This window comes from Suncus etruscus, chromosome 9 (assembly GCF_024139225.1).
Source record: "Suncus etruscus isolate mSunEtr1 chromosome 9, mSunEtr1.pri.cur, whole genome shotgun sequence".
In the NCBI taxonomy this organism is placed as follows: domain Eukaryota; kingdom Metazoa; phylum Chordata; class Mammalia; order Eulipotyphla; family Soricidae; genus Suncus; species Suncus etruscus.
In genome coordinates, this window is record NC_064856.1 from 74,760,956 (window position 1) to 74,779,168 (window position 18,213).

An 18,213-nucleotide genomic window follows, 5' to 3' on the forward strand; every position below is an offset into this window, starting at 1 on the left:
TGTGCAGCCCAGTTGACCGGAGCGCGCGGGGCCCATCTCCGGGAACACCCTCCTCCCAGTGCCCGCACCGCCTCCTGCTCGAGTGACAAGGCGCCCTCCATCCATCCATCCAGGCTTGGAGCCACGGGGCCGAACAATCCCGGGGCAGGGCTGGCCTCGCCAGTGACATCACTCCAGAAGCTACTCTCCGTTCTCCGCGCCTGCCTTCCCTTCGCGAGGCGTCAGTCCGTTGTCCGTTCCCCTTCCGTCCGCTGCTGGCCAAGGAGGGCTCCGTCGCCGAGCAGGGACGCACACAACCAGGCAGCGAGGAACCACCGGACCTGGAGGAGGAGGTGGAGGAGGGAGAGCGAAGGCAGCGAGGGAAGGAGGACCCCGGCAGGCGACAGCATGAAATTCAGTCCAGCCCACTATTTGCTGCCTCTCCTGCCCGCTCTGGTATTCAGCACCAGGTGAGTCCAGAACCGAGAAAGCTGAGCTAAAGGGGACGCTGGTGGTGATGGGGAGTGGAGGGGGGTGGTGGTCGAGCTTCCTCCAGGTCATTGGAAGGGGTTAAGGATGTCACTTCGTCTGGTTGCATCCCCGCATCTAAGTTACCGGGGTCTTTGGGGGCGCTAACATGTTTGCGGGAGAGTAGAGAGCTTTGCTTAGTTATCTCAGTTTTTTTTGCAGAAACTCTCATTAATGCTTCTTACGGAGGGAACCTGGAGCTTGTCCCTTTTTCAAAGACAGCACGTTTCCCCGAGTGTCATAGTAGCGGCAATCACAGATGCCACAGGGTAACACAGACTAAAGAGGGAAAGAAACCGACAAAGTCTGGGACTATAAGCAGACAATGCCTTTCATTCCGGTAGTCTTCATCAAATCTGAGCCTTATCTCTCCCCATCTCATCTCCAAAGCAACGTGCGTCTGAGGGTATTAGGATCCAAAGATAAATGAATAATCCTCAAAGATGATAAACCTAACGCAAAAGTTCCTGGACTTGGTAAATGGTCTATTTTGCATTTTAAGGTCTTGAGTAGAGTTTGTGGTCAGCGTTTACATGTGACTGTTTTGCAAACATGTCTAATTCCAAAAGAGCACATAGGAGATTAAAAGTTGGAAGACACTCTCAGAGTGCTAATGGAGAGACCCTAGTCAGAAACAATTAAGTACTGTATTTCATCCCTGGCCATAGATGGGACTTTAAGTCTCAGAACAGAGAAGCTATTTTTAGTGGAGTTTTCAAATGCAGTGACTGAAAGGAGTTTTGAGACTCGTCTCTGTTGATCAAGTCCCAAAGTTGGTGATGGCCTTGCATTCTTCTGCAAGAGCAGCACAGAGATAGATTGTTTCCTTGCCCAGGGCTGTCCCTTTATACTGTGTGCCCTTAACATAATATTGGCAGCAACTTCTTTTCCCTTGGCCACTATAAAATAAAATAACCCACACAGGATAAGAATCTTTTCAAATCTTTGTGAATAAAAACATTATCTGATGGTGGATCAGATGGAAAACGAGAAGGGTAAATGGAGTTTGGATTCTGAATTCTGAAGTTCAGAAAGATGAAGTAAAACACACTATTAAAATCAAGAGAGCAGAATTCTTGATTATATTTCTTATCTATCCAGACTCTTTCAGTTTCTTGCAACCAAATTTTCCTTGTAGAAAAAATTGATATGGCACCAATAGTTGGTCAACAATAGTTTTTCCTGCCTCACAAAACCCAGGTGACTTTCTAAAGACTAAAATGGAATGTGAGTTTATTATTTCTTTTCTCTAAGGTCTGCTTGTCACTTCAGTTCACTTAATGCAGTTGGTTTTAAACAATCACTTACTTCCAGCATTATAACTTACTCCAATTAGAAAGCTCATTCTAATAGCAAAGCTTAAGTCTGAAACAACTCAGTGCAAATTATGCATCACATTTGCTGTTTGATGTGTCTTTTTATTTTCTTTGAACTCTTTAGTTTTCTAAAAAAAAAGAGAGAGAAATCTTTAAGGTTGGACAATTAACTGGATTTCTGACAACATGTAAAATATGGTAAATTTTAAGTAAAGAAAATCTGGTCCAGACAGTTTTTAAACAGTAATATATTCTATAATCTTAAAAGTACATTTTCATTTTAGGGACTAGAAAAAAAACTAGTCACTAGATTCTAAAGATTGAATGCTGATTATGTAATAAAGAGCCTTCATATTCACTTTTTATGATGGTGTTAATATTTGATTGAGATAAAGTAGTCAACATATCAAAATATAAACTGGAATATCATTTCTCATTTACTTTATACATAAAACTTCTGCAATATTGTTACTTGTTAAAATTTGATATGACTTACTTAAATTCCCATGCTTATGCACTGAACAAAAATAACATTTTGGATTTTTAAAAAGGGAACTTTCATAATCAGTATCTTGTTAACTTGTTATCATAACTATATCTTGTTATGTGATTGCTTTTTAGTAATTTTATTTACAATATTTATCAACTTTACTTTGGGAAAACGAGTTTGAAAATACATATATTATCATCTGGTGTTATTTTTCAATATGAGGAATGTTTTAGTAGAATACAGCAAAAGGATTTTCATTTTGCCTTATTTGTAAATTTTGTAGTCATTAATTAATTGCAGGTTATAACTTAAATTGGACATGCTTGTGAAGGCAGTTGCATTTGGAGAGGTGAGCTTTATGCCCTGCTAAGAGAAACTCTGTAGTTTACCTATTGCCACCTGTGTCAATGAGTTTTAAGTCTAACAATTCTGCTAACTTAGTTGCTTAGTCAGATGGCCTGTATATGAAGCAAATGCAATTCATATGTTTATACTGCTTTTGTAGTGAATAACAGTTGTCAGATTTGACTGTATTTTTGACTCATATAAATTGTCTTTTATGTAAACTTAAATTTGTGAGATCTTGATCTAAACTCATTGCAGAAGTTCATCTTTGACTTAGCTCTTTCACTTTTGATGTTTTTTTTTTGTTTTGTTTTGTTTTTTGCTTTTTAAGTAATACCTCTCCAATCATCTTACCAAAAAGCCTAAGGTTCAACTGGATTTTAAAGTAAAGGTATGTGTCCACAAAAAAAAAATGCATTCAATGAATATAGTAACTAATAATAGAATTATTTCTATAGGGATGAAAGTGTCTGTTTTTAAATGAAAGTTCTTTTTTGTATTATTATTATTATTATTTTGTTTTTTGGGTCATATCGGGCTGCGCTCAGGGGTTGCTCCTGGCTCTACACTCAGAAATCACTCCTGGCAGCTCTGGGGACCATATGGAATGCCGGGATTCGAACCACCATCCTTCTGCATGAAAGGCAGAACCCCCCTACCTCCATGCTAACTCTCCGGCCCCTAAATTAGAGTTTTTAAAAATATTTATTTTTTTTGTCTTTACTCCATTTCCCTAAAAAGTGGTAGCAATCTTCTTCTCGATAGTACTAAAATTTCATCATACTAAACAATTATAAATCAGAAAAAAATTGTTTTTGGGTCACACACAGCCGTGCTTAGGGGTTACTCCTAGATCTCTGCTCAGAAGTTGCTCCTGGTAGGCTCAGGAGACCATCTGGGATGCCGGAATTTGAACCACTGACCTTCTGCATGCAAGGCAAATGCTTTACTTTCATGCTATCTCTCTGGCCCCATAAATCAGAAAAAATTTATCCCAGAGTTACATTACCCCCAAAGAAAGCTCCATATTCACTTTCAATAAAAGCTGGGAATTGTTCTTATTTTACAGTAAAATCCCAGAGGTTAATTTTTGCAGAGCTATTCAATTTCATGTGCATTATAGCTTCTTTTTTAGAAGGTTCATAACCTTTAAAAATCAACATATTGTTATGAAGTACCTAATAAATATATTTAACTTATGTTCACATAACTGTAATCAGATAAAGCAAATGCATGTGTAGAGTAGAATACCTGTACAGTTTAAATAGTCTTAGTCTGTAGAGATTTTTTTATATTATTCCAAAATATCCAACAATTCACTTCAGAAAGAAGTAGTGGAGATACTGAAAAGAATCATGGGGTGAAAAAAACCTTTCAGAAGTTTCTGGTGAAAGGGACCCATGGAGTGCTAGAGAAGGTTTATCCTTTAGTCTGCTGAACCTCTCTTTCTTTATACTCTTGATTCTACTGGTTTATTGAGCTTTAAATGACTTAATAGGGAGAGAAACATAGCAGGGAAGGAGTGAAGGTCTACTGACTTCTGTTGGTTTTTCATCAAGAAGAACTTTAAGCAGATGTTCCGTCAGAGTCCTCCCAACAGGCATCATCTTAGAAGTCTCCCCTGAGCCCTCTCTGATCAGCAGATATGCCATATGTTTATTTTGGAATTTTTTGGTGATAATATATATTTGAATATGCCCCAAGTTTATTTTTGTTTGTTCTGTTATCTAAATTCAGAATCAACTTGATGTATAGAAAAAGGGAATCACAACAATCCCAATAAACACAAATAAGCATGTTGGAAAATGTCAAAAAGCATTTTATGTTCCCCAGAGGGGTTTGATACAATGTTTGATTCTCAAGGTTCTATGTTTATTTGAATCTTCCCTTATAGAATCTATTATATGACCCTATAACCTACATACATGCTTTCATTCGTGACGAGAATGGCACCGTTTTTGTGTGATTGATACAGGGAAATCTGTTTTGTAAGATAACAAGATTTATATGGGATGGGGAAACATATGTGAATGTTCAAGTGCTCAGGGTTTACTCCTCACTTTGTTCTCCAAGATCACTCCTAGAAGTACTCAGAGAACCATTGTGATTAAACTAGTTAGTCCTGACTAAGTGCAATGGAAGAACTTTATTTCTTGTCTTTCTCTTTTGACTATAGGAGTTTATATGAATGACAACTTTAGAGTTTAACTTTTCCCAATGACTAAAAAAGGGGGGCACCTTGAATTAAATTCCCACTTTACAAATATCACAGATAAAATTATATGAAATTGAAACATTTACCAACAGGAAACAATCATTGAAAGTCCTGAAAGGTCTAATGAAACGATGTTTCCTCTTGAAAGCAATATGTATAATGCTATGTTGTGAACTAATGGCATCTAGGAAACAATTTCATTAATATTTGTACTAAATAATTAAATAAGCCTGATTAAACATAGTATTTAATATTATTCCACTCATTTGAAGGAAAAATATCCACTCAAGGACCAGAAAGATAGGGCTGGGGTTCAAGTGCATGACTTTTATGTGCCTGATCCCAGTTTTATTCCAGCAGCAAATGGTGCCCCCAAGAGCACTATTATAGACCTTCTGAACAAATGGTGTCAAATTGGTGATTTCAGGTCAATAGAGCTTTTGCAGTATCCCTTGCTAGTGTTACAGCATTGAGTTGACTGGTTCAGCTGGTAGTGAATTGACAAGAGTAGTTTCATAACACCTAAATACCACTTGGGAGGCCTCAAAAATAAAGTTAAAAGTTTCTTCAAACCTATAGCCATCATTTTTAGAGATAACTTTATTATGACACATTGACAGTGAGCCTGCAATAGATCTCTCTTTGAGGTATAAAATAACTTATAAAATGCATGTTCCCATTGTTTAGTCATAAATAAATACATGTAAAACATAATTGGGTAAATAAGTTTTAATGTAAATAGAGATAAATGAACAGTGATCCTATAGAGTAAAAGAAGTCCTGTTTTCTAAGAAGACTTAGAGGAATTAAATTTCGTTCTACATTTAGGATCAATCTCAGTATCTGTGTGACCTCAGATAAACTGAATTTTCTTTTTCTCCATTTTCTTATATATAAAATAGAACTAGTTATAGAAATAACCTGAGTATGTGATTCTTTTAGGACAGAATGAGTTCAGCCAGTAAGTCTACTTATCAGATTTCCTGTAAGTGGTTAAAATTTACTGGCCTGTGAAATCAATAACTTGTCATATTTGTTTAATTTTAACTAGGATTGACATATATAAATAATAAATTAATAATCTGATCAAATAAAGGGAGAGAAAATGTTAAGAACCATAGGGGAATGAATTAAAGTGAAAATAAAAGATATTTAAAAAGGCTCAGATAAAAGTAATAGGAACAATGATAGGGTTACCTGGTGACTAAATTACTTACTTTCAAAGTACTTGGATGGCAAAGTGCCACAAATTAAGGGAGTCATGAGATAGAAACCAGAAAAAATGGTATATTTAATAAAATCATATAGCATTTGATTTAGTACAGAAATATATATAACTACTTAACTTTGTGTCCATTGTGTTAAAGTGCATTACTCCTAATGTTAAATCAAAATCATGAGTGTATATTCGAGTGTACATACATAGAACTATGCATTCAAATCCTAAAGGAAAGGTTGATGGGTCATGTTCTACTATTTTTTTTATATCTAATAGAGTTCTGTACCTAACAATGTGGTCAAGACAAATATTTTGAAAACCTAAGGGAAGAAAAGATAGCACTGAGATTCATATTTGTTCTTTGAAGGACAATTGAGAACAACCAATTCACTTATTACCTATTTTAAGAATTGTCACATGAAATGAATGTCATAGTGAGAAATTTTTGAAAATTACGTTAGAGATAATTTAATGTCCTCTCATTTATACTTGCTCTTTTATAAACTCTTCAAATGTGTACCATGAAATTCTAAGCATAAATTAAAATTCTTATTTTTACCCTATGTTGATATATCTAAATCAAATGGATCATCGTATGGTTTTTTTCTTCAAAGGGATTAGAATACAAGAAAATATGAAGCCTGCAACAAAGAAAAGGCATATATTTAGTGGGATATTTTAATTTTTTTGCTTTGTAATTATAGGAAGTTAAAAAACATCAAAAGCAAAACATTTCATTCCCACACAAACTGAAGGTCAACCATGTAAACAGAGTACTCTGAGAATGCTTTCATAAACACTAGGAGACCTCGTTATACCATAGGTAGTGATTGCACTGCAATTATGCCTGACTTGTTTGGTGGTGCTTTTGAGTATTTTAATCGCTCTGAGTGTACTTTAAAGAGTCTGTTACTAGAAAACATGCTGCGAATACAAAAATTGTGTTTTAGTCCAACGACCTTTATTTTAGAGGTGAGAACCAACGTAAAGAGTGAGAGAGACTTATCTAAAGTACATGGGAGAAATCAAGTCTAGAACCCCAAAATACTTACAGGGCTTTTTATGCTCTATCATATAATTGCTGTCTAGGACCAATCTTGTTCCTCACACATCAGATTTTCATAGATGGTGCCTACACAATATTCAGAATTTTTTAAGTTATTGTAGATGAAAAAAATACTTTAGGATGAATTCTCTGCCTCGATAAAGTCATGATGTTATAGTCTAGATAGCAAATGATTGACAGTAATGAAGAATGGTGCAGCATTATTTTGCCTAATTATTTGTTAAAAAATGAGATGAGGGGCTGAAGTGATAGCAAAGTGATAGTTGCATTGCACACTACCAAACCGCTTTTGAGCCATGATTCCTGACCTTAGAGCCAGAAAGTAACACCTGGCACCACCATGTGTGGCCTCGACCTCAAACTTTTTAAACAGGGGGCCAGTTCGCTGTCCTTCAGACTGTTGGAAGGCCAGATTATAGTAAAAACAAAAGTTATGAACAAATTTCTATGCACACTGCATATATCTTATTTAGAAGTGAAGAAACAAAATAGGAATAAATACAGTATGTGGCCTGCGGGCCATAGTTTGAAGACCCCTGCCTCAGAGACTGCCAGATCATGTTTAGAATTCAAAGCAAAACTTGTTAATAAGTTTTCACTTTTGCACACATTTTACCTCCTGAGAGATATATCACTAATTGTTTCTGTTAATTTTTCAAATCTCTTGAAAGTTTATATTTTAGTTTCATTGGAAATAGTTTCTTTTTTCTTTACTTCTTTTTCTTTTTATTTTTGGGACACACCTGGTGACACTCAAAGGTTACTTCTGGCTATGCACTCAGAAATTGCTCCTGGTTTGGGGGACCATATGGAATGCTAGGTGATTACTTTGGTCCATCCTGGATCAGGCACATGCAAGGCAAACTTCCTACCACTGTGTCATCACTTCGGCCCCTGAAAAAGTTTTCAATGAAATTCTATTCTATAAAAGTTCCTAGGTAGATAAGTATTGTTATCTAGCCTCTTAATATATCTTACCTTTTAAATATATGCTGTAGTTGTATGGGAGCTAACTCACAAAGTATTAATCTATCATATATCCAGTTACATAGTATAAACTAAGCATTAATTTCTTTTACATATATTTATATCATAGTTTCTGAATAATTTATTACTAATTAGCATTTTTGGTCAGTTAGTCTAGAGTCCTGTGCTTTGTATAGGTTTCATTTGGAGGACAAGTGTACACCCAGCAGTTCTCAGGGCTTACTCCAGGTTCTGCAGTCAAAGATCACTTTCCTAATAGGCTTCAGAACTAGAAGGGATGCTTGGGATCAACCCCAGATCGGTAGGTTTCTTAAGTACTAAATTACTTAAATCACTTCTAATCTCTAAATTGGCAAGAAAGATCACTTTGAAAGATCACAAGGACTGAAGAAAGCAATACATTAATTTAAGTTTTTTGGTTGTTATTTTTCCTGTTTGTTTTTTGGGGCCACAACCTTCAACACTCAAGGATTACATCTGGCATTCTGCTCAGAAATCACTGCTGGAAAGATCAGGAGACCAAATTTATGGGTGATGGGGATTGAACATGAGTCTGCCATGTACAAAGCAAATGTCCTTAGCACTGTGCAATCATTGTGGCCCCACATTTATTTTGTTTTAAATGTATTGCACATGTCTTTACTTTGCTTTTTCTCATGTAATACTAAGACTTGTTACTATGCATAATTTGTAGAATAAATTTTATATTATCATCACTCAGTTAGCATTTAATTTTATTATTTTATTTAAAAATCAAAATACACGTAATTCTTGAATCAATTCAAATTGTATGACTAGTACAATAAAAATAATCAAATCGTGGTGTGTTTTTACTATGATTATTCTGGTAGAGTAATTTGGGTAGGGTGAGGGTAGAGCCATAGGTTTGGGGGAAAAAAAGTAGAAGAGAAGGCACTCTGACTTAGGGACTTTCTGTGAAGCTATGTATCTAAGCTAAGGTATTAGCAAAAGAATAAAGCAGATTCTAGCCAATTTATATTGGATGTTTTTCTAAAATAGGTGACATTCCGTGAATCCCTTTGTCCTATGCTCAGGAGGAATCTATGAGTTTCTAATTTTTACAGGTCATAGTGGTTCTGAGCTTCTTCATGACTAGGCTTGTCAGTGTAACAGGAGTTTTCGGATGTACTTATCTTTTCATATAGTTTAAATGGAAAATTATCTGTGATCAAATAGACCTTATGTCAGTATCCCTAGATACATGATATTAGAAACTGTCAACTGCTATCATTAGCTATATTTTTCTCAATAATAAAAAGTATAAAGTAAAGCCTCTCATTTTGATTCAAGAGATTAAACAAGGTAATTAAAATGCACATATAATATGTATGTTATGTATGCATAGTAGGAGTGATGTCTAGGGTAGTGAAATACAATTCATTTTATTATTATTTTTTATTTTCTTAATTAAAGGATTACAGAGATTTTACCCTACCAGAATATTTTGAATCTCAGAAGAGCAGCCTTTAATAAAGCATATTGTCTCATATTAGTTTACTCAAGAAAAGTGCTAGTGAGGAGCTTTTGGAGCTCAGCCCTATCCTACTTTATTATAAATTTAAAAAGTAGATTTAATTGTGAAATTTTTTCTTCAAATTCATGTAGATAATTTGAGGCCTGTGTGAAGTTTGGATCATCCTCAAAGTATACCAATTAGGAAAAGTGATTTAAATTCCTGTAATATCCTTAATAAAAGCAATAAGAAAGGCCAATATTAGCTGACCTAGTTTCTATTTGGGTTTGAGAGCACCCACATATATTGCTAATACAGATAAATATCAGCTCTAACTGTTAAAAGTGCAAATCATAATATGACATTTCAGTGCATTTAATTAGGTTCATATTTCTATTTACTGATGACAAGATAAAAGAAATAGCATAAATTAGAACAGTATAAATTCCAAAAAGCATTTTGATAGGTTGAGGGATCTATACATATTTTTAAGTGGTCTCAAAAATGGGTAAATTTTTAGTAAGAATTCCAAAGTTTCTGGGAAGGCAGTGCAGAGAACTAGCATATGGTGGATCTTTGAATATGGTTTGTCCAAAGAATAGGGGAGAGGTAGAAATGAAAACTTGTATATTGTATCCTTCATGGAAGGTTCTTTTATATGTTTTTCATACCATTTCAAGTTTTCTCTTTTCTAATATTTGTAATTGTTCAATGCTGGTCTTTGCAATAAATTAAGTTTATCACATTGGACAGACAAAAGCGAAGGGAAGACCAAATTTGAAAACAAATAAGAAAATTCATGAAAGAGACAGGTTTGCAAGAAAATGAGAAAGATTTTATTGTTAATAAATTAGGACCAGAGCAATAGTACAGCAGGTAGCATACTTGCCTTGCAAGATGCAGTCATGATTTTATCTCCAGCATCTCATTTTATCCCTGAGCACCTCCAGAAGTGATCTCTGAGCTTTGGATCAGGAATTATTAATGAGTATCACTGTGTGTGACCCCAAAACAAAAAAATCTATAGAATCTTTTCTTTAAGTGCCACAAATTGAAATGTAAGGTCTCCATATAAATGAGATGTTCACATTAAAATATGAGGGCACAATTTAATTTGAAAGATAAAATTTGAAATATATTGAATCCCTTTGGTTTGTAGATAGATATATTTATATCAATCTATATATTATTGTATACAATGTGTAAGCTTCCTATTTAGTATTTCTGGGGACCATTAGTTCCTTGCCAGTGTGTATATATGTTTATAGTTTTCACTTAGCCTTTACTTATTTATCAACCACATATGTGAAAGAAAGCTGGGTAGGTGATGTGAAAAGAATAAAAACATTTTATATTCTACTAGTTAGAAACAACTTTATTTTGAAAAAAGAGATTTTTAAAAGAACTTATTTTGTCTATAGAATTCAATCTATCTACATAACAATTTTCACAAACTTTCTTTTGCTGAAATTTTCCCCTATAATTTTATTACTATTTATTTACTACAAGCAATAAAAAGGAAAATTTTTTTATGCCTACCAAGAAATTACACTGTTGCTGGATTGGTGCTGAGACAGTGAATACAAGAAACAACTGCATAGTGAGCAACTTTGTAAACCACAGTATTTAAATAAATTAATATATATTTAATAATGACTGTATTATCTTTTTACAAAACAATAATGAATTGGGGCCAGAGTTATAGTTTACCAGGAAGGATACTTGACTTGCACTCTCAAACTAGGGTTTGATCCCTGGTACCCTCTAAAGTTCTCTGAGTACTGCCAGGAATGATCCCTCAGTGCAGAGACAGGAGTAAGCCAGATGTGCCTTCCCCCCAAAACGATGATATATGATAAAATGCTGAATAAAGTCAGACTGGCCAATTAGTCTAGGCTTTTATGATGAAGTGATGTAAGCTAATTACTTTTAAATTTTAATATTTTATAATACTATTATAACACAATTTTACTTTATACATTAGTGTTATTTAAATAATATATATCAAAATTATTAGAAGAGAGCAGTGAAATTATAAATTAATAGCTCTATGCTGAAAATCAATGTCACAAAATGAATGAAAACTTCAAGGTTTGCATTGTTCAGATATTTGGAAATACATATAAGGAAGAATGGAGCCACTGAAAACCACATGTTTGTGTAAATAAAAACCAACATGTTTGCTTCTTGTACAGGATGCATATACTAGGGTGTCCATTGTACTATTGTGGTGTAAGTCTAATTTAAGCCACATAATACCTATCTTAATACCTCTTAAATAAAAATTTTGCATAAATTTTTGCATAAAATTTAGGTGAGAAACATTGTAGAATTATTGTTTGAATGTCAGTAGAATAATATCCTTTTTTAAGCATTATGTTTGTAATTGGGATTCTGTCATAAAATGTACACCCCCCATCATATGTGCAACTTCTCTGCCACCAATGTCCTTCATTTCCCTTCTCTCCCACCCCCTACCTGTCTTCCAGACAGGCTTTGTGATAATTGTTGCTACTGTAGTTATTTCTATGTGTTCAACAATCTTTGTGGTAAATTTCATATCATGGGCTGATCTTTCCACCCTCATCTATATTACCTCTGGCTATTATTATCATACTGATAATTCCATAGTGAGTGAGACTATTATGTGTCTACCTCTCCCCCTCTGAATTATTTCACTCAGCATAATAGTCTCCATGTCTATCTATGTATAAGAATATTTCATGACTTTATTTTTCCTAACAGCTATATAGTATTGCATTGTGTAGAATTACTACAGCTTCTTAAGCCACTCATCTGTTGTTGGTTAATCTGGGTTGTTTGCAGGTTCTGGCTATTGTAGATAGAGCTGCACTTGGACATAGGCATCTGCAGAGGGAACTTTTGTATTGTGATTGTGTTCCTAGGGTAGATTCCTAGGATTGCTATTGCTCAATCATAGGGGAGCTCAATTAACAGTTTTTTGGGGGGAGGGGGGATAATTCATATTGTTTTACAGAAAGCTTGGAAATAGACAACATTCCCACCAGCAGTGAATTAGAGTTTCCTTTCTCCCTACAATCTATGCCAATGATTAGTCCTCTTTTTTTATAAAATGCTTTGCAACCCCTAAAAATATGCAATATATGAAAATTTTTTGTTTTGTTTTTATATTAATATCCTTATTTAAACACCCTTGATTACAAATATGATTATAGTTGAGTTTCAGTCATATAAAGAACACCACCCTTCACCAGTGCAACATTCCTATCACCAATTGTCCCAAATCTCCCTCCTCCCCCTCCTCATCCCCCACACTGTACTCTAGACAAGCTTTCTATTTCCTTCATTCATTCACATTGTTTGATAATTGTCAGTGTAGTTATTTCCTCTAACTGCACTCACCCCTCTTTGTGGTGTGGCTTCATGTCGTAAGCTGGACCTTCCAGCCATCCTCTCATTGTCTTTGAGGATTATTGCAAAAATGTCTTATTTTTCTTAAAACCTATAGATGAGGGAGACTATTCTGTGTCTCTTTCCCTCTGACTTATTTCACTCAGTATAATAGATTCCATGTACACAATGATTAGTCTTGTTCTTTTTGATGTGTGTCTGTCTGTGTGGCATGAGATGATACCTGGTTGTTGTTTTGATTTGTATCTCCTTGATAATTAGTGATGTGGAACATTTTTTATATGTGCTTTTTGTCCATCTGTATTTATTCTTTGAGGAAATATCTGTCAATATATTACTCCTATATTTGACGGGGTTAAAAGCTTTTTTGTTTGTTTGTTTGTTTGAGCCACACCCAGTGACACTTAGGGGTTACTCCTGGCAATGCACTTAGAAATAGTGCCGGCTTGGGGGACCATATGGGACTTCGGGGGATCAAACTCAGGTCTATCCTAGGTCAGCGCATGCAAGGCAAACGCACTATGGCTTGCGCCACTGCTCTGGGGCCCCTAAATTTTTTTTCTTGTTGAGTTCCATCAGTACCTTGTATATGTTAAGTATTAGCTCCTTATCTGATGGGTCTAATATTAATTGGTAAATAGTTTCTTCCATTCTGTGGGTGGCCTTTGTGTCCTAGTCACTGTTTCCTCTGAGGTGAATAACTGTTGTAAAGCTGACCACATAATAAAACGAGAACAAATTTATAACCAAGTAACTAATAGCAAAAAATAATTCATATAAAGCTTAAATACTAATATTCCTGAAACTGCACTTCCATTAATAAACAGAAGATGGCACTGTAAAGTACAAAGTACTGTACCGTCAAACTTTTTATACATATAACCAACCCATTTCCTGGGTGATCTATTTATGCTCAAATTGTTATTTAAAAAAAAACTGATACTACATAATGTCACAATTATGATATGTGAAGACATATACTTGTATAGACTTTCAAATATATGCAAATGTGAAGATATACTAGATTGTATTTGTAAGATATTGTAAATATATACATGTATATATCATATAGATTTTACATTTCTGAGAAGTAACTTTTAAAAGTAATCTTTGTTAACAGAACATTCTAGCTTGATTTCATTTATCACCACAGTAATTCCTGTATTCCTCTATTTTACTTTTAAAGGAATCAAACCATGTGCATATTTGTCTTTCTTATCAGTTTTTTAAAAATAATTTTTATCATGATCAAAGTGAATTACAAGTCTTTCACAGTAACATTTAAAGTACATAATGACAAATAACTAGGGTCATTCTCACTACCAGTGTTGTCCTCCCTCCACCTCCGTTCCCAGCATGCATCCCATACCTTCCCCTTTGAACCTTGGACTGCTAGTGTAAGAGGTCTCCTTTGTATATATTACTGTAGATTGGAAAAGAAATGGATGATACCAGGATGATACCAGTTGTATGAACCTTTGGTGGAAATAAAAAATGATCAGAGTTAAGCACCAAACCCAAAGTAAAGACTACATATCAGTTTTTACCAAAGTTTTAATTAACTAAAACATATATTCAGAACCTTGAAGTAAGATAGAAATCAAATAAGTATACATGATAGTTGACATTTATAGAATCTATATTTTAATTGCCATATTTATATGATTTCACATTTTCACAACACCCCAGATGGATATTAGTAATAATCTTTTTACAGATACGAAGACAGTTGGCAGGTATGGAGCCAAATGCAAGAACTCGGATTATATCCTAGAAAAATGTTAAATACCTAATTCTCGGAGGTGGAAATGGGATAGAATTAGTTCCCTGGTTTAGTTCGAATTACTATGATAGTATTCCATAGCAACGATATGTATGTACATTTAAATATATTACTATTTATTAGGCTTTCATTTTTATCAAATTTCCCCTTTGTAAGGTAAATATTTCCTTCAATGAAAAATATTTTAAGTTTTTTTGTTTGTTTCTTTTTGTATTTGGTAAGCCACACCTGGTGACACTCAGGGGTGACTCCTGGCTATGTGCTCAAAACCCCCTTGGATTGGAGGACCATATGGGAACCCAGAGATGGAACTGAGGTCCATCCTGGGTCAGCTGGCTGCAAGGCAATTGCCCTACCACTGTGCTAACACTCCAGCCACAAGTTGAAGAATGTTTTTTGTGTAGGTTTTGAACTAGGAAATAATGTAATATCACAAGTGAGAGGATGTCCATTTGAGAGAAGTGAAGAGAAGGTAACACCAGAAGCAAAAGAAGAGATGAGAGATCAAATATCTTCATAAATTTACTGAATGATCTGATGTGAATCATGAACTAAGAGACCGACCATTGTTAGTATAAATCTAAGAATATTCTAGAAATAAAAACTTCAAATTTTAGTGATCTTCACATTTTTTTTTTTGGTTTTTGGGTCACACCTGGCGGTGCTCAGGGGTTACTCCTGGCTGTCTGCTCAGAAATAGCTCCTGGCAGGCACGGGGGACCATATGGGACACCGGGATTCGAACCAACCACCTTAGGTTCTGGATCGGCTGCTTGCAAGGCAAGCACCGCTGTGCTATCTCTCTGGGCCCGATCTTCACATTCTACTCTAGATCTTGATAATATGAACACATCAAATAAATTTCACAAAAACCAATTAATTTATCAGAATACTAAATTTAAGAGAAGAGAGGCAGAGTAGTAGCAATAATTTATTATTAGCATTATTGCTTCTATGTCAGTCTTTTCATAAAAATTAAGAGATTATCATAATCATGACATATTACTAAAGCAATGTAGAACCTTCTAAAATATGTAAGTCCATAATTAAGAATTAAGAATATATCATCTTCTACTGTGTTTGTTTTAGGGGTTAGACCAAACTGTACATGGAAGTTACTCAAGCAGTGCCTATACAGGAGGGTGTGGAAACTCAATTCCTGGCTACTGCAGGCAAAGCATAAACTCCTAAATATTGAACTGGCTCCCATGACCTTACTAAAGCGGTTGTCATTTCATGTATCTTCATTTTTAATACAAATGGAAATGTTAAAAATTTAAAAATAAGGGCCAAGGATATGTCTCAAAATGGTAGAGTATGTAAATAATACAATATTTTCCAGCATATAAGACGACTGGTGTATATGACGACCCCCTAATTTTGCAGTTAAAACATAGGTTTAGGCCTATATTCGCTGTATTAGACAGAACGTTCCTGTGCTGCAACTGTATGTACCACAGTGAGCCAATCACAACAAGCAAAGGTTCAAAGGTTATACTGTAATAGACTTCCTCTCTGACTCTGGCCAATTTGAGCAGGCTTTTCACAGTGTAGATTGGGGTCCAGAACATTGTCTAATTTGCATACATAAAAAAGCCTGCTTGGATTGGCTGAGTTAGAGAGGCAGTCTGAGCAGCCTGGCAGTAATTAGTGCAGGACTGATTTGGAAAATTTGTTTTGTGGAAATATTCAGACAATTTTCGTTTGCTTGTGGCATATTGAAACATTTTTCGGGATATACTTGGCGTGTAAGACGACCCCCGATTTTCAGTTGACTTTTTTTTTGTTCAAAAGTCGTCTTATATGCTGGAAAATATGGTATGTATGAATTCTCAAGTTTTATTCCTTCACTGCATGGTTCCTGAGTACTCTTGGACACTAAGCATAGTTAGGTGTAGCTCTCTTGGCCCCCAGGACTTCTGGGATAACTTTGCCAAGGAAAGAGTCCAAATACTGAACCATCAATGCCATATAGCCATGCCAAGTGTCAAAGTGAGAAGGAAAGAGCTCTGTTCACAGGTCTCTGTATATTAAAAAGTTCAAAGAGCCTTGTCTTTTATGCACCTTTCTAAACCATTCTCATCAATTTTACCATTAGCTTTTATATAATAAATATGACTTAATTTGTTAATAATAGATTTATACTTTCTGCTTTGATTCTTTTCCATCTGCACAGTTTTATTCATAGTCTTTATTTACTTTTTTCACAAAATATATGATGTTTTTAATATGACCCTTCAAGTTGATAGAAGCAATTCATGCCCCAAATTGAAAAGTAAAAGATAAAGATTTGAATTTGCTGAATTGTCAAAATAACCATAAATTAACTCACTTTTGTTGCTTTTATTTCACAACAGATTTAGTATGTATCTGTGGATATAGCTACACATGAAATAAAGTCCATAATCATAAATTGGTCTTGTTCATGTTCATGGAGTAAAGTCGATAAAGTTTTACTTTAATTATAATGTAGCAATTAATTGAATGAAGTGAATAAATTTTGTTGAGGTCAATAACAGTTTCAAACACCTTGAGATATTAAAAGAACACAACTTTTATCAAAAAGTTTTATCTTTATTGGGAGCGATAGCACAGCGATATGTGTTTGCCTTGCTCACGGCTGCCCAGGAGGGATCTGAGTTCAAGTCCTGGTCCCAAATGGGTCCCATATCGGTGCCTGAGCCAGGAGCTATTTCTAAGCGCATAGCCAGGAGTAATCCCTGAGAGTTGCAGGGTAGGGCCCACAAACCAAAACAACAACAACAATACCTTATCATTTTTGTTTGTGTTTGAGCAAAAACCAGTAGTGCTTACGGCTTACTTCTAGCTCTATACTCAGTGAGCAATCCTATAAGTGTTCAGTGGACCAGGTATTATTGTAATGAATACAGGCACATGAAAATCAAACACCCTACCTATTGTACATTGTTCCAGACCCCAAAACCATTGCTGATTATTTTTAATTGACTTTCTGTTTAGAGTTGAAGTGTAAATAGTGCATGCTTTCTTTTCTTCACTTCCTTTTTCCTCCCTTCTATCAATATTTAATTCTTCTTTCCTCCCTCCCTCCCTTTATCCATTCTTCTTTTTTCCTTCCATATGTATTCTTTCCATCCTTCTTTCCTTCCATATTTCCTTCTTTCCTCACATCCTTTCTTTTTCTTCCATCCTTCCTTTCTTTCTTCATCCCTTTTTTCCTCCCTCCCTGCCAAATTTCTCTTTCTTTCTTTCTTTCTTTCTTTCTTTCTTTCTTTCTTTCTTTCTTTCTTTCTTTCTTTCTTTCTTTCTTTCTTTCTTTCTTTCTTTCTTTTTCTTTCTTTCTTTCTTTCTTTTTCTTTCTTCTTTCTCTTTCAATCTTTCTTTCTCTCTTTCTCTTTCTTTCTTTCTTTCTTTCTTTCTTTCTTTCTTTCTTTCTTTC

General features: G+C 35.0%; 1 protein-coding gene across 1 annotated transcript in view; it reads left to right on the forward strand.

The window, feature by feature from the left end:
* The first annotated feature begins 251 nt into the window (after positions 1–251).
* Positions 252–18,213, forward strand: part of LUZP2 (leucine zipper protein 2) — a 411,673-nt gene continuing 393,711 nt past the window's right edge. The window contains exon 1 of the mRNA XM_049781145.1: positions 252–449. Within this exon, the coding sequence (XP_049637102.1) occupies positions 388–449 (62 nt within the window). The 5' untranslated portion in view covers positions 252–387. The remainder of the gene's footprint in view (positions 450–18,213) is intronic.